The 22,500-nt window shown below is 44.8% G+C and overlaps 1 protein-coding gene across 3 annotated transcripts in view; it reads left to right on the top strand.

Moving 5' to 3' along the window:
• Positions 1-22,500, top strand: part of HOGA1 (4-hydroxy-2-oxoglutarate aldolase 1) — a 93,835-nt gene that overhangs the window by 26,992 nt on the left and 44,343 nt on the right. For all 3 annotated transcript variants that reach the window (XM_089664193.1, XM_089664194.1, XM_089664195.1), the window contains exon 5: positions 16,731-16,827. In XM_089664193.1, the coding sequence (XP_089520319.1) occupies positions 16,731-16,827 (97 nt within the window). The remainder of the gene's footprint in view (positions 1-16,730; positions 16,828-22,500) is intronic.

The raw sequence follows: 22,500 nt of genomic DNA, 5'->3' as shown, positions 1-22,500 counted from the left end.
TCTCCAGAAAAGACTCGTATATTCATGAGGCATGTACAGTAACTCGGTTGAGGTCATAGGATTGTGATTCGTTCCATGCATCTTCATGATTTGTAATTTGTACAGGAGTGCGAGATGGTGAAGATCTTGGATGGGACATCATCATTTCATAAAGTCATGTACTTGGTAGTGGAACCTGATTGATGAGGACGGCCCCTCTTACAGCTTGGGAGCATGGAGTGGCACAAGTGCCCATTGACAGATGGGATGGGTAGATCCTCTTGGGGAGAGCTGGTGTCACGGTAAGGGGTCAAGCTCAGAGACCAGTAACTAAAACAGTAGAGAGGCTCCTATTGACCAGCTGGATAAGTATGCAAGCAGGTCACCCTGGCGGATGATGTGGACTCTTCCGAGGTACGGGGTTTAAGTACTAACTGGTGTTCACCAGAGCTCCTGATGGTGGAGATGGGTTTTGCTGCGTATCAGGTCTTGGTCCCTAGGATGATGAGCCAGCCGAGGACCAGTAGCAGATATAGCAGGTTGGGATCAAGCAGAAGCGTAGTCAGTAAGCAAGCCAAAGATCCGTAACATGAGGTTGCAAGTTGGGATCGTGCAGAAGCATAGTTGAGGAACAAGCCAAGGTTGGTAATGAGTAGACACAGATAGCAGCAGGAGAGACGAGAGTAAGATGCTAAGGGCGCAATAATCTGGCAAACAGGAAGTGCAAAGACATGGCTTGGATCCGAAGTTCATAGGAGGAGCAAGGAGTTCAAGGGTCACCAGAAACAAGGCACTAGGTAGGATTGTCCAAAGGATCAGACAGGGTGCTGTCCAGCATCTTAGGTGGCTCAGCAAGAAGAGCTACTGCCGGACGCAGCAGAGGTCACAGGTTCAAATCCTGGTCCTGACAGCCAGACAATGGGCAATGTTAGGTGAAGACTGGCTGGTCATTAGACAGGTGAGAAGCAGAAACTGACTGGACCACAGATATGTAGTCAGCAAGTACTGACTGAGCAGCTGCCAGAAGGGGTGCATAGTCAGACAAGCCAGCTCTGTGACAGACAATCAGATTGGGTACAATCATGCAGGCAGTAGCATAGTCAGGGTTCAGACCAAAGTTTGTAACAGGTGGACAGATCACAAGCAGTAGGATCCGTGAGAAACGTAAATCCAAGTAGAAGCCAGGATTGGTGCAGGTGGAGGTAAGGAATAGTCAAGCAAAGATGGGTTGATAACTTGTAATCAGGTACAGGTGGCAGATCTCACTGGAACGCTGTAGACAAGAGTTCTCTGTCCCATGGGGTCGCCCATCTACTCGTCCCTTTTTGATTCCTGAAAGATTTTGTATCCAGGGGTTCCAGACCGCTTTAAAGGCCTATGATGCTTTTTTGTTAATCTATAGCCAGGAAGATTTGGCTTTGGCCAGATCTAAAGGAATTGATGAAGACTTCCTGGATCTTGCATTGTTATGAATATGAAAGCAATCCTCTTCTTGGGACATCTGGGTATTTGACAGATTTTCTGATGGTGAATTTGGGTGAAGGAGTGTATTAAATTGTAATTTTAATCCAAAATCTCTGCATTTCTGGGCTCGTCCACCATAAGTGGAAGGTTGTGCTCTACTGTCCACAGCCTCCGAAGCAAACTGGTGAGACCCCAAAGGCCAAAGAGGCCATCCTTGATTGGGACGGTGTACCACCTTAACAGTACTTTTATAGATGACCTCAATAGGCCAAATTCCTATATAAATGGGCCAACTTGGAGGCACATTGTAATATGATACAAACAATTCTGCCACAGTTTGGTAGAGTGTGACGGAGGTATTGGTGGAACAGAACCCACGCGGAGAACAGTGGGACACACAAGGCTTTATTGAGTGATTTGGAGGGCACACGATGAGTATAGCAAGGTTCTGGTAAAACAACGGGTAAGTCCGTACCACAGGGTGGGACACTCGACAAGGATCACTGAGTTCTAGTAGGCAACATGGAGGGATAGTCTGTAGCACCGTCTGCGTTCACAACAGGCGGCAGACTGGCAAGCAATGGGTTAACTCCCGAGTGGCACACAACAGGGAGCAGTCTCTAGCAAGCAATGGGTTAAATCCAAATGGCACACAACAGGGTGGCAGACTGGCAGGCAATGGATTAAGTCCAGGTTGGGTCCTCAGCACAGGGGGTGGCACACAACAGGGTGGCAGGACTTGGGCGGGCAAGGATTAGGTCCAGGTTGGGTCCTCAGCACAGGGGGTGGCACACAGGGTGGCAGAACTTGGGCGGGCAAGCATTTAAGTCCAGGTTGGGTCCTCAGCACAGGGGTTGGCACACAGCAGGGTGGCAGGACTCTGGGGGCAAGGATTAGGTCCAGTTTGGGTTCTCAGCACAGGGGGTGGCAGGACTCGAGCGGGCAAGGATTGGGTCCGGGTTGGGTCCTCAGCACAGGGGGTGGCACACAGTAGGGTGGCAGAACTCGGGCGGGCAAGGATTAGGTCTGGTTTGGGCCCTCAGCACAGGGGGTGGCACACAGCAGGGTGGCAGGACTCTAGGGGCAAGGATTAGGTCCAGGTTGGGTTCTCAGCACAGGGGGTGGCAGGACTCGAGCGGGCAAGGATTAGGTCCGGGTTGGGTCCTCAGCACAGGGGGTGGCACACAGTAGGGTGGCAGAACTCGGGCGGGCAAGGATTAGGTCTGGTTTGGGCCCTCAGCACAGGGGGTGGCACACAGCAGGGCGGCAGGACTCTGGGGGCAAAGATTAGGTCCAGGTTGGGTTCTCAGCACAGGGGGTGGCAGGACTCCGGCGGGCAAGGATTAGGTCCGGGTTGGGTCCTCAGCACAGGGGGGTGGCACACAGGGCGGCAGAACTTGGGCGGGCAAGCATTAAGTCCAGGTTGGGCCCTCAGCACAGGGGGTGGCACACAGCAGGGCGGCAGGACTCTGGGGGCAAGGACTAAGTCCGGGTTGGATCCCCGGAGTGAAATGCAATGCAGAATGGATAATATTCATGTGTACTGTGAGAGGCCAATATCTGTTGCCGTAGTCAGTTTTACTGCTGTAGGAAGGTCCTGATGGGAACCTACAATGGTTCTGGGTAAAATGTATGTGATCTGTGACCCCCATTCAGAGAAGAGGCCAACACTCTCTAGCTGTCCATAAATAGCCTGACAACACCTGTGTGACCACCGCGCTTATTAGTAATCTCCCTGGAGGCGATAACAAGTCCAAACAGACGCTCGGCCTTCTTGTTAGGACTCCATGCACACTGGGGGGGCGTTTTGATAACGATGGTAATGTTAGCTGTGTAAAGTCACGTTAAAAACCAGACTTTTTCAGCTTTTTTTTTTTAGCGGTTTTGCATTGGCGTTTAGTAGTGTTTTCCAACGTTTTGCGTTTTTTAGCGTTTTTTTTTTTTTTTACCAACAAGTTTGCGGAGTTTTAACACTTTTTGCAGCATTAGTGTTTTTACAGCTACCGTATTTTCCGGCGCATAAGACGACCCCCTACTTTTCCTGCTAAAATGTAGTGTTTGGGCTATACTCGCCGTATAAGACTACCCCTCTTCCAGTGCACACCAGTGGGAGGAATAGTGCCCCATCATTGGTGTCAGTGGGAGGAGTAGTGCCCCATCATTGGTGTCAGTGGGAGGAGTAGTGCCCCATCATTGGTGTCAGTGGGAGGAGTAGTGCCCCATCATTGGTGTCAGTGGCAGGAATAGTGCCCCATCATTAGTATCAGTGGCAGGAATAGTGCCCCATCATTGGTGTCAGTGGGAGGAATAGTGCCCCATCATTAGTATCAGTGGCAGGAATAGTGCCCCATCATTGGTGTCAGTGGGAGGAATAGTGTCCCGTCATTAGTATCAGTGGCAGGAATAGTGCCCCATCATTGGTGTCAGTGGGAGGAATGGCACCCCATCATTAGTATCAGTGGCAGGAATAGTGCCCCATCATTGGTGTCAGTGGGAGGAATAGTGTCCCGTCATTAGTATCAGTGGCAGGAATAGTGCCCCATCATTGGTGTCAGTGGGAGGAATGGCACCCCATCATTAGTATCAGTGGCAGGAATAGTGTCCCATCATTGGTGTCAGTGGAAGGAATAGTGCCCCATCATTGGTATCAGTGGCAGGAATAGTGCCCTATCATTAGTATCATTGGGGGGAATAGCACCCCATCATTGGTGTCAGTGGAATAGTGCCCCATCTTTGGTGTCAGTGGGAGGAATAGTATCCCATCATTGGTGTCAGTGTGGGGGGGGGGAATAGTGCCCCATCGTTGGTGTCAGTGGGGGGGGGGGGGAATAGTATCCCATCATTGGTGTCAGTGGGGGGTGGAATAGTGCCCCATCATTGGTTTCAGTGGGGGGTGGAATAGTGCCCCATCATTGGTGTCAGTGGGGGGGGGGGGGGAATAGTGCCCAATCCTTGGTGTCAGTGGGGGGGGGGGGGAGGAATAGTACCCCATCGTTGGTGTCAGTGGGGGGGAGGAAAAGTGCCCCATCGACGGTGTCAGTGGGAGGAATAATGCCCCATCGTTGGTATCAGTGACACCAATGATGGGGAACTATTCCTCCTACTGACACTTGCTGACCCCTGTTCCAGTACGGTGCTGCTGCAGCCAGCATATGTGGTTGCAGCAGCACCTAAGCACGGGGGATGGAAAGTTTGGGCACCCCAGCTAAAAATTTGTAATAATGTGCATAAAGAAGCCAAGGAAAGATGGAAAAATCTCCAAAAGGCATCAAATTACAGATTAGACATTCTTATAATATGTCAACAAAAGTTAGATTTTATTTCCATCATTTACACTTTCAAAATAACAGAAAACAAAAAAATGGCGTCTGCAAAAGTTTGGGCCCCCTGCAGAGTTAATATCTTGTACTGCCCCCTTTGGCAAGTATCACGGCTTGTAAACGCTTTTTGTAGCCAGCCAAGAGTCTTTCAATTCTTCTTTGAGGTATCTTTGCCCATTCTTCCTGACAAAAGTCTTCCAGTTCTTTGAGATTTCTGGGCTGTCTGTCACGCACGGCTCTTTTAAGGTCCATCCATAGATTTTCAATGATGTTGAGGTCAGGAGATTGTGAAGGCCATGGCAAAACCTTCAGTTTACGCCTCTTGATGTAATCCCCCGTGGATTTTGAGGTGTGTTTAGGATCATTATCCATTTGTAGAAGCCATCCTCTCTTTAACTTCAGCTTTTTCACAGATGGCATCAAGTTACCATCCAAAATTTGCTGAAATTTTATTGAATCCTTTTTTCCTTCTACTCGTGAGATGTTCTCTGTGCCACTGGCTGCAACACAACCCCAAAGCATGATTGATCCAACCCCATGCTTCACAGTTGGACAGAGGTTCTTTTCATTAATTCTGTGCCCCTTCTTCTCCAAACGTACCTTTGCTCATTCCGGCCAAAAAGTTCAATTTTAACCTCATCGGTCCACAGAACTTGTTTCCAAAATGCATCAGGCTTGTCTATATGTTCATTTGCAAAGTTCAAACGATAATTTTTGTGGTGAGGATGTAGAAGAGGTTTTCTTCTGATGACTCTTCCATGAAGACCATATTTGTACAAGTATCTCAGTATAGTGGAATAGTGTACCACAACTCCAGTGTCTGCCAGATCTTTCTGGAGGGATCGTGCCGTCAAACGTGGGGTTTGAATTGTTTTTCTCACAATCCTGCGAGCTGTTCTGTCTGATATTTTTCTTGGTCTTCCAGATCTTGCTTTAACTTCCACTGTTCCTGATGACTGCCATTTCTTAATTACATTCCGAACAGAGGATATTGACATCTGAAAACGCTTTGCTATCTTCTTATAGCCTTCTCCAGCTTTGTGAGCGTCAACTATTTTCAGTTTCAGTTTTCTAGACAACTGCTTAGAAGAACCCATGGTGCTGATTGTTGGGGCAAGGTCAGATGAGTCGGGGCATTTAAAACCTTTGAGATTGACATCACCTGGTCTTCCCAGACGATGATTGAGAACAATCCATGACACTGGCAGGTCTCAGCTTGGCAAAGGGGGCAGTGCATGCTATAAATTCTGCAGGGTGCCCAAACTTTTGCAGACGCCATTTTTTTTGTTTTCTGTTATTTTGAAAGTGTAAATGATGGAAATACAATCTAACTTTTGTTGACATATTATAAGAATGTCTAATCTGTAATTTGATGCCTTTTGGAGATTTTTCCATCTTTCCTTGGCTTCTTTATGCACATTAATACAAATTTTTAGCTGGGGTGCCCAAACGTTCGATCCCCACTGTACCTGCATCTCCACTCGATTTTCGCGGGGCCGCTCAGCTCCGCCTCCTCGTCGGTGATTGGCCGCCTGTGTGCCTTTCCTGAGCTACAGTTCTGGCGGCCAATCACCGGTGAGGAGGCGGAGCCGAGCAGCTGCGCGAACATCCAGTGGACGAACCGAAGGAAGGAGCAGCCGCGCTTCCTGGACCGGATCGTCGTGGGACCGGAGCCAGGTAAGAGACAGCAGCCCCTGCCCACCCCTGTACTTAGTTTCCCTTCTGTTGGAAGGGGGGGGGGGGGCGGCACTGCGCCGCCCCCCTAAAAAGTGTCAGCATGCCGTTACCGGCGTATAAGACGACCCCCGACTTTTGAGAAGATTTTCAAGGGGTAAAAAGTCGTCTTATACGCCGGAAAATACGGTGTATATATATACATGCACACCTATATATGTATGTGTGATTTTGTATTTCCAGGTAGGGGGTGCGCATGCCATTGGCAGCTACAGCTGTCGATCACTGGGTCCCGGTCGGAGATTCCACGTCAGCACCCGGCGATCGCCGAGTATCACTGACGGGGGAGAGGTCTGTATTTAAATAACACAGATCTCTCCCCTGTCAGCTCCAGCACACTGCTTTGTATGGCTCTGCATAGCAGCATGCATACAGTGAAACACACACAGCACAAAGTTAACCCTTTGATCATCCCTCAGGTTAACCCCTTCCTGCCCAGTGCCATTTGTACAGTCAGTGCTTTTTATTAGCACTGATCACTGTATTTGTGTCACTGGGAATGTCAGTGACACCAAGTCAGTTCCCTCCCCCCCAGTGTCAGAATGCCTGCCGCAATCCCGCCATTACTATTGTAAAAAAAAAAAAAAAATTCAAGTATCTATATACCGCCATTTGTAAATGCTATAAATTTCATGTAAACCCAATAATTTACACGTATTGGGATTTTGTTTTTTAGCAAAGACAGAGCAGGATAGATTTTGGCCAAAATTTATGACAAAATTTGATTTTTAAATATTTTTTTTTTACTAGACATGTTTTATAGCAAAAAGTCAAATATATATATGTATTATACATAAGGGGGATATGATCTCCATGTATTATACATAAGGGGGATATGATCTCCATGTATTATACATAAGGGGGATATGATCTCCATGTATAATACATAAGGGGGGATATGATCTCCATGTATTATACATAAGGGGGATATGATCTCCATGTATAATACATAAGGGGGGGATATGATCTCCATGTATTATACATAAGGGGGATATGATCTCCATGTATAATACATAAGGGGGGATATGATCTCCATGTATAATACATAAGGGGGGATATGATCTCCATGTATAATACATAAGGGGGGATATGATCTCCATGTATAATACATAAGGGGGGATATGATCTCCATGTATAATACATAAGGGGGGATATGATCTCCGTGTATAATACATAAGGGGGGATATGATCTCCATGTATAATACATAAGGGGGGATATGATCTCCATGTATAATACATAAGGGGGGGATATGATCTCCATGTATAATACATAAGGGGGGGATATGATCTCCATGTATTATACATAAGGGGGATATGATCTCCATGTATAATACATAAGGGGGGATATGATCACCATGTATAATACATAAGGGGGGATATGATCACCATGTATAATACATAAGGGGGGATATGATCTCCATGTATAATACATAAGGGGGGATATGATCACCATGTATAATACATAAGGGGGATATGATCTCCATGTATAATACATAAGGGGGGATATGATCTCCATGTATAATACATAAGGGGGGATATGATCTCCATGTATAATACATAAGGGGGGGATATGATCTCCATGTATAATACATAAGGGGGGGATATGATCTCCATGTATAATACATAAGGGGGGGATATGATCTCCATGTATAATACATAAGGGGGATATGATCTCCATGTATTATACATAAGGGGGGGATATGATCTCCATGTATTATACATAAGGGGGATATGATCTCCATGTATTATACATAAGGGGGATATGATCTCCATGTATAATACATAAGGGGGGGATATGATCTCCATGTATTATACATAAGGGGGATATGATCTCCATGTATTATACATAAGGGGGGGATATGATCTCCATGTATAATACATAAGGGGAGATATGATCTCCATGTATAATACATAAGGGGGGGATATGATCTCCATGTATAATACATAAGGGGGGGATATGATCTCCATGTATAATACATAAGGGGGGATATGATCTCCATGTATAATACATAAGGGGGATATGATCTCCATGTATAATACATAAGGGGGGGATATGATCTCCATGTATAATACATAAGGGGGGGATATGATCTCCATGTATAATACATAAGGGGGGGATATGATCTCCATGTATAATACATAAGGGGGATATGATCTCCATGTATAATACATAAGGGGGATATGATCTCCATGTATAATACATAAGGGGGATATGATCTCCATGTATAATACATAAGGAGGGATATGATCTCCATGTATAATACATAAGGGGGGATATGATCACCATGGATAATACATAAGGGGGATATGATCTCCATGTATAATACATAAGGGGGGTTATGATCTCCATGTATAATACATAAGGGGGATATGATCTCCATGTATAATACATAAGGGGGGGATATGATCTCCATGTATTATACATAAGGGGGATATGATCTCCATGTATAATACATAAGGGGGGATATGATCACCATGTATAATACATAAGGGGGGATATGATCACCATGTATAATACATAAGGGGGGATATGATCTCCATGTATAATACATAAGGGGGGATATGATCACCATGTATAATACATAAGGGGGATATGATCTCCATGTATAATACATAAGGGGGGATATGATCTCCATGTATAATACATAAGGGGGGATATGATCTCCATGTATAATACATAAGGGGGGGATATGATCTCCATGTATAATACATAAGGGGGGGATATGATCTCCATGTATAATACATAAGGGGGGGATATGATCTCCATGTATAATACATAAGGGGGATATGATCTCCATGTATTATACATAAGGGGGGGATATGATCTCCATGTATTATACATAAGGGGGATATGATCTCCATGTATTATACATAAGGGGGATATGATCTCCATGTATAATACATAAGGGGGGGATATGATCTCCATGTATTATACATAAGGGGGATATGATCTCCATGTATTATACATAAGGGGGGGATATGATCTCCATGTATAATACATAAGGGGGGGATATGATCTCCATGTATAATACATAAGGGGGGGATATGATCTCCATGTATAATACATAAGGGGGGGATATGATCTCCATGTATAATACATAAGGGGGGGATATGATCTCCATGTATTATACATAAGGGGGATATGATCTCCATGTATAATACATAAGGGGGGATATGATCACCATGTATAATACATAAGGGGGGATATGATCACCATGTATAATACATAAGGGGGGATATGATCTCCATGTATAATACATAAGGGGGGATATGATCACCATGTATAATACATAAGGGGGATATGATCTCCATGTATAATACATAAGGGGGGATATGATCTCCATGTATAATACATAAGGGGGGATATGATCTCCATGTATAATACATAAGGGGGGGATATGATCTCCATGTATAATACATAAGGGGGGGATATGATCTCCATGTATAATACATAAGGGGGGGATATGATCTCCATGTATAATACATAAGGGGGATATGATCTCCATGTATTATACATAAGGGGGGGATATGATCTCCATGTATTATACATAAGGGGGATATGATCTCCATGTATTATACATAAGGGGGATATGATCTCCATGTATAATACATAAGGGGGGGATATGATCTCCATGTATTATACATAAGGGGGATATGATCTCCATGTATTATACATAAGGGGGGGATATGATCTCCATGTATAATACATAAGGGGGGGATATGATCTCCATGTATAATACATAAGGGGGGGATATGATCTCCATGTATAATACATAAGGGGGGGATATGATCTCCATGTATAATACATAAGGGGGGGATATGATCTCCATGTATAATACATAAGGGGGGATATGATCTCCATGTATAATACATAAGGGGGGGGGGATATGATCTCCATGTATAATACATAAGGGGGATATGATCACCATATATAATACATAAGGGGGGGGGGGATATGATCTCCATGTATAATACATAAGGGGGGATATGATCTCCATGTATAATACATAAGGGGGGATATGATCTCCATGTATAATACATAAGGAGGGATATGATCTCCATGTATAATACATAAGGGGGATATGATCTCCATATATAATACATAAGGGGGGATATGATCTCCATGTATAATACATAAGGGGGGATATGATCTCCATATATAATACATAAGGGGGGATATGATCTCCATGTATAATACATAAGGGACGATATGATCTCCATGTATAATACATAAGGGGGGGGATATGATCTCCATGTATAATACATAAGGGGGGATATGATCTCCATGTATAATACATACAGTCAGGTCCATAAATATTGGGACATGGACACAATTCTAACATTTTTGGCTCTATACACCACCACAATGGATTTGAAATGAAACAAACAAGATGTGCTTTAACTGCAGACTGTCAGTTTTAATTTGAGGGTATTTACATCCAACTCAGGTGAACGGTGTAGGAATTACAACAGTTTGCATATGTGCCTCCCACTTGTTAAGGGACCAAAAGTAATGGGACAATTGGCTTCTCAGCTGTTCCATGGCCAGGTGTGTGTTATTCCCTCATTATCCCAATTACAATGAGCAGATAAAAGGTGCAGAGTTCATTTCAAGTGTGCTATTTGCATTTGGAATCTGTTGCTGTCAACTCTCAAGATGAGATCCAAAGAGCTGTCACTATCAGTGAAGCCATCATTAGGCTGAAAAAACAAAACAAACCCATCAGAGAGATAGCAAAAACATTAGGCGTGGCCAAAACAACTGTTTGGAACATTCTTAAAAAGAAGGAACGCACCGGTGAGCTCAGCAACACCAAAAGACCCGGAAGACCACGGAAAACAACTGTGGGGGATGAGCGAAGAATTCTTTCCCTGGTGAAGAAAACACCCTTCACAACAGTTGGCCAGATCAAGAACACTCTCCAGGAGGTAGGTGTATGTGTGTCAAAGTCACCAATCAAGAGAAGACTTCACCAGAGTGAATACAGAGGGTTCACCACAAGATGGAAACCATTGGTGAGCCTCAAAAACAGGAAGGCCAGATTAGAGTTTGCCAAACGACATGTAAAAAAGCCTTCACAGTTCTGGAACAACATCCTATGGACAGATGAGACCGACATCAACTTGTACCAGAGTGATGGGAAGAGAAGAGGATGGAGAAGGAACTGCTCATGGTCCTAAGCATACCACCCCATCAGTGAAGCATGGTGGTGGTAGTGTCATGGTGTGGGCATGTATGGCTGCCAATGGAACTGCTTCTCTTGTATTTATTGATGATGTGACTGCTGACAGAAGCAGCCGGATGAATTGTGAAGTGTTTCGGGAATATTATCGGCTCATATTCAGCCAAATGCTTCACAACTCATTGGACGCTTCACAGTGCAGATGGACAATGACCCAAAGCAGACTGCAAAAGCAACCAAAGAAGTGGAATGTTCTGCAATGGCCAAGTCCATCACCTGACCTGAATCCGATTGAGCATTTCACTTGCTGAAGACAAAACTGAAGGGAAAATGCCCCAAGAACAAGCAGGAACTGAAGACAGTTGCAGTAAAGGCCTGGCAGAGCATCACCAGGGATGAGACCCAGCGTCTGGTGATGTCTATGCGTTCCACACTTCAGGCTGTCATTGACTGCAAAGGATTTGCAACCAAGTATTAAAAAGTGAAAGTTTGATTTATGATTATTATTCTGTCCCATTACTTTTGGTCCCTTAACAAGTGGGAGGCACATATGCAAACTGTTGTAATTCCTACACTGTTCACCTGATTTGGATGTAAATACCCTCAAATTAAAACTTGACAGTCTGCAGTTAAAGCACATCTTGTTCGTTTCATTTCAAATCCATTGTGGTGTATAGAGCCAAAAATGTTAGAATTGTGTCCATGTCCCAATATTTATGGACCTGACTGTAAGGGGGGATATGATCTGCATGTATAATACATAAGGGGGGATATGATCTCCATGTATAATACATAAGGGGGGGGGGATATGATCTCCATGTATAATACATAAGGGGGGATATGATCTCCATGGATAATACATAAGGGGGGATATGATCACCATGTATAATACATAAGGGGGGATATGATCTCCATGTATAATACATAAGGGGGGATATGATCTCCATGTATAATACATAAGGGGGGGATATGATCTCCACGTATAATACATAAGGGGGGATATGATCTCCACGTATAATACATAAGGGGGGATATGATCTCCACGTATAATACATATGGGGGGATATGATCTCCATGTATAATACATAAGGGGGGGATATGATCTCCATGTATAATACATAAGGGGGGATATGATCTCCATGTATAAATACATCAGTGGTTCATATTGTGAACTCGGTGTAGTTATCCCCCCTGAGGTCATCACAGAGGACAAGGGGGCGCTCTTTATATCTGGAGGAAAAGAAATGTCATCTCCAAACATGGAAAGGTTTCTTCACAGTAAGAGCTGTGAGAATGTGGAATAGACTCCCTCCAGAGTTGGGTGTGGCCAGCTCAGTGGATTGCTGTAGGAAAGTCCTGGATTCTTTCTTGGATACACAGAATATAACTGGATATAACATTTATAGGGAAAGTTGATCCAGGGAATATCCGATTGCCTCTCGGGGGATCAGGAAGGACTTTTTTACTTTGCAGGAGCAAATTGGTTCGTGTTTTGCTGGGTTTTCTGCCTTCCTCTGGATCAACTGTGGGTGTAGGATTGTAACTTTTTTTTTTTTAAATGGTTGAACTGGATGGCTTCTTTGGGACAGAGTTACACATTTTTTTGTACCTATAGACTTCAACAGAAGTGCCTAAAAATGCGACTTCTTTTCGTCTACTAGCAACTAGCTTTCCATAAGCTGAAGAGCCTGAAAACACCTGAAGAATGCGTATACAAACACCCATAAATGACATTCTAAAAATGTTTGCAGAAGCTTAATTTCAAATGGGAACCTTGCCAAACAGGTCCCCTCAGCACTACGCACTCCTCGCCCTGACCATCAAGATATTTTCTAAGTTCATCCTCTTCCAAGCAGCTTATTAACCTCTTCATGCCGGCCGAACGCAAATGAGCGGCCTCTCAGCATCTGGGCCTAGACGCCGAGTGGCCGCACATTTGCATTCTATTAAAAAAGAACATGTGTGCTGAGAGCACGCGCCCAGCACACGTGTCCGGTACTCACGGAAAGGTCCCGATCTCCTCTTTCGATCGGGACCTTTCCCGATCATATGACCGCCGTGATGGCGTGTCACGGCGGTCACATGACCCTAAACCCCGCCCTGCCTCCCAGCTTTTGAAACCCTTACAGGGCCAGGAGGCGGCGGCACAAAGGGGTTAACACAAAAACGACCAAAACGGGTGAATGCAACCTCCTCCCAACTGATAGAAATGGTCTAAAGCAGGGGTGGGCAACTGCGGCCCTCCAGCTGTTGTAGAACTAGAAGTCCCATGAGGCATTGCAAAACTGACAGTTACAAGCATGACACCCAAAGGCAGAGGCATGATAGAACTTTTAGTTCACCAACAGCTGGAGGGCCACAGTTGCCCACCCCGGTCTAAAGTGTTGGTATTGGCCTGGGTTGCCTTAATCCAATTGATTGTTAATACGTTTGCCAGCTGGTCGAAAGCACTAAAACGCTAATAAGTGTCCACATGTGTGACCTGACTGCCGTGACCTTCCAAAGGTGCGCCATTCTTTATGGCCTCTGTTCTTCTGCTCTCACCAGCTGACCTATACATGCTCTGGTGTCTTCCTGGGAGAACAATGGGCATCTTCCCATGTGCCAGTAATTTCCATAGCAGATGTTGAAGTATGCACAGGACAGCTGAGGAGTGGAAATTTCTAAGGATCTGGTGAAGTTATTGAGACATATACTATAATGCCAAAAGTATTGGGCCGCCGGCCTTTCCACACACATGACCTTTAGTGGCCCCCAGTCTTAGTCCGTAGGGTTCAATATTGAGTTGGCCCTGCCCTTTCCACACACATGACCTTTAGTGGCCCCCAGTCTTAGTCCGTAGGGTTCAATATTAGGTTGGCCCCGCCCTTTCCACGCACACGACCTTTAATGGCCCCCCAGTCTTAGTCCGTAGGGTTCAATATTGAGTTGGCCCCGCCCTTTGCAGCTATAACAGCTTCAACTCTTCTGGGAAGGCCGTCCACAAGGTTTAGGAGGGTGTCTATGGGAAGGTTGGACCATTCTTCCAGAAGCACATTTGTCAGGTCAGGCACTGATGTCGGGGGAGGAGGCCTGGCTCGCAGTCTCCGCTCTAATTCATCCCAAAGGTGTTCTATGGGGTTGAGGTCAGGACTCTGTGCAGGACAGTCAAGTTCCTCCACCCCAAACTGGCTCCTCCATGTCTTTATGGACCTTGCTTTGTGCACTGGTGTGCAGTCATGTTGGAACAGGAAGGGGCCATCCCCAAACTCCTCCCACAAAGTTGGGAGCATGAAATTGTCCAAAATGTCGCCTTAAGAGTTCCCTTCACTGGAACTAGGGGGCCAAGCCCAACCCCTGCAAAACAACCCCACACCATAATCCCCCCTCCACCAAACTCTACACTTGGCACAATGCGGTCAGCCAAGTACCGTTCTCCTGGCAGTCGCCAAACCCAGACACATCCATCGGATTGCCAGACAGAGAAGTGTGATTGGTCACTCCAGAGAACACGCCTCCACTGCTCTAGAGTCCAGTGGCGGCGTGCTTTACACCACGGCATCCAACGCGTTGCATTGCACTTGGTGATGGAAGGCTTGGATGCAGCTGCTCGGCCATGGAAACCCATTCCATGAAGCTCTCTACGCACTGTTGTTGGGCTCATCTGAAGGCCACACCAAGTTTGGAAGTCTTTAGCTATTGACTGCAGACAGTTGGTGACTTCTGCGCACTGTGCGCTTCAGCATGCGCTGACCCCGCCCTGTCATGTGACGTGGCCTACCACTTGGTGGCTGAGTTGCTGTTGTTCCCAGTGGCTTCCACTTTGTTATAATCCCACTAACAGTTGAGCGTGGAATATTTAGTAGCCAGGAAATGTCACGGATGGACTTATTGCCCAGGTGGCCACCTATCACGGGACCACGCTTGGAGTCACTGAGCTCCTGAGAGCGATCCATTCTTTCACCAATGTTTGTAGAAGCTGTCTGCATGCCTAGGGGCGTGATTGTATACACCTTTGGCCATGGGGGGGATTGGAACATCCAGCGATTTTGAGCGGTGTCCCAATACTTTTGGCAATATAGTGTATATGGACTGCCATAGATATAGGGAATTTGTAGCCTTGTATGATCTCTGTTGGAGGGTGTAAATGAGTAATTATGTGAGGTGGATATAATAATTAGCTCCCAGCCTGTCAGTACATATTGGCTGACATAATTCTGATGTTAGCTTTCTGAACACCCCAGAATTTGTTCCAGGCAGAGAATCAGCAGCTTGACATTTTCAGCCATGGCATGGATCCAAAGGACACTTCCACCACAACGAGACGGCTCCAAGCCTCAGCTCATTAGAGGGACATTGGGCAATGATGCAGAGCACTGGTCCGTCACTCAAACGATTTCATTTATTACGGACACCGGCTTACATGTGACTTTACCATATTCAGTGATGACATCACCAATGGCCATCTACAACCAGGGAGTATTTTATAAAGACGGCTGAGTATCGTCATTTGTGAATAGGTTTCTCTATTAGGCAAATCTCTACTCCATCTGGGAAGTCAACCCTTAAAGCCTGCTTTCCATTCCTCCATGTTGGGCATGTTGGGAGTATACTTTTGCCTAAAACACGCAAACGCTGAAAAACACTGAAAAAGCACCAAAACTGGAGTTCTTCTTATTGCTGCAGGTCCCCAACCCCGCCATCTTGGATATGGGAGCCAACTGTGGCTTCCTGAGGAACCACATCCAGCTTCCCACTATACATGTTCAATCTTGGTCCTGCAGCCAACTGGGACATGTGACGTGTCCCAAGAGGTAGCAGGGAGGGGGCTGGGTAAGGGACACCATTCTTACTTAAAAATTGGTACTTGCCCCCCCCAAAAAAACCTAAAGGCTGGGGGGAGGGAGCGAACCATGGGGACTTCACTGTACGAACAAAGGAAAGGAAGAATTTGCAATAATGTGCACTCAATTTGTTGCATTGTATGAGCTCACCTGAAGGGATTGTGTTGTTCCCACCAAACTGGAGTTGCACTTTAAATATTATCTTTTTTTTTTTTCTTCAATTTTAGGTCACACGCATGGGCCTTATAATCCACAAAACCCGCCATCTTGGATTCCAAGTGCTTTCTGGATCGGCGGGCTTTTTACTGGCTGGGTACTCAGTTGGTGAGTAAATTGGAGTAATATTATATTTTTAGTTTCCTGCTGCTTGTCTTTTTTTTATGAAAACGTTGCCTTCCTCCCGCTCAGTCAGTTCTCTTTTCACTGCCCCATCTTTTCTGCTGTTGGGTGTCACCTTGCCCTAGCAGGGCACCCCTGACACCCCTACGTGTATGCTCCTGACGAGTCGTCCATTGTGGGCTAGCCAGAAGGTACAAGCACAGCGGCAATGACCATCATGGGACATTAGTCCTGAGGATGGTGGTCAGAGGGACTTTCAGAGAATTGATGGGTGTACACTAGCAGAAGGAAGTTCGGGAAAGCAGTGCACACAGACCAAGGGGCTGCAATGGTGATGATTGTGATTTTAATTGTTTCTTGTCTTGTATCCAAATGCATTAATTGCTCAGCTGATAAAAACTGACACTTAAAGCTATGACTGGCAGAGGAATGATGGAACTTGTAGTCCTGCAACAGATGGAGAGCCGCAGGTTGTTCACCCCTGGAATAGCTGCTGTCCCTACAAATCTCTATTCCTGTTTCTAACAAATACCTCTGACCAGGGGCGGATTGACCATTTGGAAACTCGGGCACTGCCCGAGGGCCCGGGGTCAGTAGGGGGCCCCATGAGATGCCCCTGGTACCTTTTTCATAGGCTTTTTTGAGTTTGGACAAGGACCCAGGGGCCCCATGATCCCCTATTGCCCGGGGGCCCCATGAGTTGTCAGTCTGCCCCTGCCTCCGACCTCTGATGTGCTCATTATTATGGTCCAGGGGCTTATAAATGGTGAAATTCAGTATCCTTGCCCCATTATCAGGCTGGTTTTGGTCTGCAGGAAGGCCATAGACATGGTGGTTGTCTGGTTTGGCCTTTTTTTTCCGATTTCATGCTTATAGTAGCAGACGTTAGTCGTCCGCCATTTTTGTTTTTCCCTTACATGAAATGTTATAATTGATGTTCCTCAAACCTTTGTGTATTTTTAAGAAAGAAAAGGTCCAAATATTGCCAATATTAGTTTCTACTCTTCCCCGAGCAACGTCAAAGAAGTCGGTGAACAGTTTGTTCTCTGGTGGGAAGGTGTCTGTGTACATCAGCTGCTTTTTCTTTTTTTTTCCCTGTGCATGACACCATACGGTCGATTTCACATAAAGTATCGTCTTTTCTTTATTTCTTTGCTTTCCATCACTCAGACCGTGACTTGGCACAAACAAACCGAACTAAGCCACATGGAAGAAAAATATATTTGAAATATATTTTATATTATTTCGACAGTGTGGCTTCACATTTATTTGCAAATGTTTGTATTAAAACCTTTGACCTGAGATACTGAAACACTTCCCATACGGAAGAAAAATATATTTGAAATACATTTCAAAAATACGCTTCCCAAATATATTGACATATATTTGAAATACTACAATTTTGGCCATATTCAATATATTTAAAAAAAAAAATAAAAAAAAAAATATATATATATAGTATGTTGAAATGAGTTTTTTTATTACAAAATATATGAAAAATATTTAAAAAAAAATATTTCAAATATACCGTATGTCTTTAAAAATACAAATCCACATTTTTGGAATGCATTTACAATTATATGTTAAAATGACTTTTTGATATGTAAAAAAAAAAATCTGAAGAATATATGTGAAAAAAGTGTGTGTGTGTGTGTGTGTGTGTGTGTGTATGTATGTGTGTGTGTGTATATATGTGTGTGTATATGTGTGTGTGTGTGTATGTATGTATGTGTGTGTGTATATATGTGTGTGTGTGTGTGTGTATGTATGTATGTATGTGTGTATATATATATATATATATATATGTATGTATGTATGTATGTGTGTATATGTATGTATATATATATATATATATACAGTTGCAAGAAAAAGTATGTGAACCCCTTGGGATTACGTGGAGTTTTGCATGAATTGGGCATAAAATGTGCTCTGAACGTCATCTAAGTCACAACAATAGAAGAACACAGTCTGCTGAACATAATACTACACAAACATTAGATGTTGCCATGGTTTAATTGCACATAACATGTAAACATTCACAGTGCAGGGAGGAAAAAGTATGTGAGGCCCTAGCTTAATGACTTCTCCCAGAGCTAATTGGAGCCAGGAGTGAGCCAACCTTGACTCCAATCAGTGTGATGATATTGGATGTGTTGCTGACAGCTGTCCTGCCCTTAAAAAACACACACCTGTTTTGGGTTTACTGGTTTCAAGAAGCACTGTCTGATGTGAACCATGCCTCGCAGAAAAGAGCTCTCAGAAGACCTACGATCAAGAATTGTTGACTTGCATGAAGCTGAAAAGGGTTACAAAAGTATCTCCTTGAGCCTTGATGTTCATGTGTCCACGGTATGACAGACTGTCTACAAATGGAGAAAGTTTAGAACTGTTGCTACTCTCCCTAGGCGTGGTCGTCCTGTAAAAATGACTGCAAGAGCACACCGCAGAATGCGGCATGAGGTAAAGAAGAATCCCAGAGTGTCAGCTAAAGACCTACAGAAATCTCTGGCACATGCTAACATTTTTGTTGACACATCTACAATAAGGAAAACATTAAACAAGAATGGAGTACATGGGAGGACACCACGGAGGAAGCCATTGCTGTCCAAAAAGAAGATTGCAGCACGTTTGAAGTTTGCTAAAGAGCACCTGGATGTTCCACAGCACTACTGGCAGAATATACTGTGGACAGATGAAACCAAGATTGAGTTGTTTGGGAAGAACACACAACACTATGTGTGGAGAAAAAAAGGCACAGCACACCAACATCAAAACCTCATCCCCACTGTGAAACATGGCGGAGGGAGCATCATGGTTTGGGGCTGCTTTGCTGCCTCAGGGCCTGGACGGATTGTTGTCATTGATGGGAAAATGAATTCCAGAGTTTATCAAGACATTTTGCAGGAAAACGTACGACCATCTGTCCGCCAACTGAAGCTCCGCAGAGGATGGGGGATGCAACAGGACAATGACCCAAAGCATACAAGTAATTCAACAAAACAATGGCTGCAACAGCACAGAATACGCCTTCTGGAGTGGCCCAGTCAGAGTCCTGACCTCAACCTGATTGAAATGCTGTGGCATGACCTTAAGAGAGCGATTCCCACCAGACATCCCAAGAATATTGCTACACTGAAACAGTTTTGTGAAGAGGAGTGGTCCAAAATGACTCCAGATCGTTGTGCAGGTCTGATCTGCAACTACAGGAAACGTTTGGTTGAGGTTATTGCTGCCAAAGGAGGGTCAACCAGTTATTAAGTCCAAAGGTTCACATACTTTTTCCTCCCTGCACTGTGAATGATTACATGTTATGTGCAATTAAACCATGGCAACATCTAATGTTTGTGTAGTATTATGTTCAGCAGACTGTGTTCTTCTATTGTTGTGACTTAGATGACGTTCAGAGCACATTTTATGCCCAATTCATGCAAAACTCCACGTAATCCCAAGGGGTTCACATACTTTTTCTTGCAACTGTATATATATATATATATCTATATATATATATATATATATATATATATATATAGATATAGAGATATATATATATATATATATATATATATATATATATATATATAATCTAAATTGTCCCTAGTATGTGTATGTATGAATGTGAGTTAGAGACCTTAGATTGTATGCCCCTATATGTGTGTGTGTGTGTATATATATATATTTATTGAAATAAATTAAATATGGCCAAAATTGTAGTATTTCAAATATATATATATATATATACACACACACTGTATGTTGAAGTGCGTTTTTATTACAAAATATATGAAAAACATTTTCAAATATACTGTATGTCTTTAAAAATATAATTCTACATTTTGGGAATGCATTGTATGTAAAAATTGTTGAAATGTTTTTATATATTACAGAATATATGAAAAATATTTATATAAATATATATTTTTTTAAATATATTCTTCAGATTTTTTTCTTTTTAACATCTAAAAAAGTAATTTTAACAAATATTTATACATATATTTGTAAATGCATTCCAAAACTGTAGATTGGTATTTTTAAAGACATACAGTATATTAGAAATTGTATTTTTAAAAATAAAGTAAATAAAATAAAAAACATTCCGTAGCTCAGGTCAGAGGTTTCAATGCACACATTTGCAAATATACGTGAAGCCACACTGTTGAGGCACTTCTGCAATGTGTGGTCCCTGATTCAAAACCGTTCTGCTGAGAAGGAAGAGATCCCACACACACAGCACATTGGTGTCCTTTGGAGCTAGACGCCTGACCAGACATGGAATGTCAACTGACACTTCAATAATATCCCGGAGTTGTGGTGACAGGGCCTCTTCCTGCACTAAATCATATGTGGTGCAAAAAGCATCACCTCTACTTCATGCATATAGAGAGAACATCTTTGCTGCTCATAGTCCTGCCCTGCTCCTAGTCCTGCCCTGCTCCTAGTCCTGCCCTGCTCCTAGTCCTGCCCTGCTCCTAGTCCTGCCCTGCTCCTAGTCCTGCCCTGCTCCTTGTCCTGCCCTGCTCCTAGTCCTGCCCTGCTCCTAGTCCTGCCCTTCTCTTAGTCCTGCCCTTCTCTTAGTCCTGCCCCGCTCCTAGTCCTGCCCCGCTCCTAGTCCTGCCCCGCTCCTTGTCCTGCCCCGCTCCTTGTCCTGCCCCGCTCCTTGTCCTGCCCCGCTCCTTGTCCTGCCCCGCTCCTTGTCCTGCCCCGCTCCTTGTCCTGCCCCGCTCCTTGTCCTGCCCCGCTCCTTGTCCTGCCCCGCTCCTTGTCCTGCCCCGCTCCTAGTCCTGCCCCGCTCCTAGTCCTGCCCCGCTCCTAGTCCTGCCCCGCTCGTAGTCCTGCCCCGCTCGTAGTCCTGCCCCGCTCCTAGTCCTGCCCCGCTCCTAGTCCTGCCCCGCTCCTTGTCCTGCCCCGCTCCTTGTCCTGCCCCGCTCCTTGTCCTGCCCTGCTCCTAGTCCTGCCCTGCTCCTAGTCCTGCCCTTCTCTTAGTCCTGCCCCGCTCCTAGTCCTGCCCCGCTCCTAGTCCTGCCCCGCTCCTAGTCCTGCCCCGCTCCTTGTCCTGCCCCGCTCCTTGTCCTGCCCCGCTCCTTGTCCTGCCCCGCTCCTTGTCCTGCCCCGCTCCTTGTCCTGCCCCGCTCCTTGTCCTGCCCCGCTCCTTGTCCTGCCCCGCTCCTAGTCCTGCCCCGCTCCTAGTCCTGCCCCGCTCCTAGTCCTGCCCCGCTCGTAGTCCTGCCCCGCTCGTAGTCCTGCCCCGCTCGTAGTCCTACCCGAACCACTGTCTTGACATTATGGGCCTCTGTGCAAATCCCTTTTGGGGACCAGAATCCAGGTTCTGCATAAAATGGTGACTCATCTACAAATCTATGGGGACAACTTTCAACACCTTGAAACATGCGGGATTGGCCCATTAAGTAAAACACTGATTAACATAAAAAGTAAATTTTCAAAATATTAAAATTTTGGTAGAAATAGGCAACGTCTCTTATCTCTGTATGGGCCGGACGTAGTTCCTGGCTTTCATCTCCTCCTATTGGAGTCCCAATAGCACTCTCGCAGTACAGCACTGAAAGTTTTACGGCTTTGTGCTGTTTGATATTTATCTGTCCCTTCCTCCAAAAGGAGCACACCCCAATCAGCCTCAAAGTACATTTGGGGATTTTTTTTTTA

The sequence above is a fragment of the Staurois parvus genome, unplaced genomic scaffold, assembly GCF_062004578.1.
Source record: "Staurois parvus isolate SC_StPar_1 unplaced genomic scaffold, SC_StPar_1.0 ptg001853l, whole genome shotgun sequence".
Classification (NCBI taxonomy): Eukaryota; Metazoa; Chordata; class Amphibia; order Anura; family Ranidae; genus Staurois; species Staurois parvus.
This window is presented reverse-complemented; position numbering and strand designations above follow the sequence as displayed.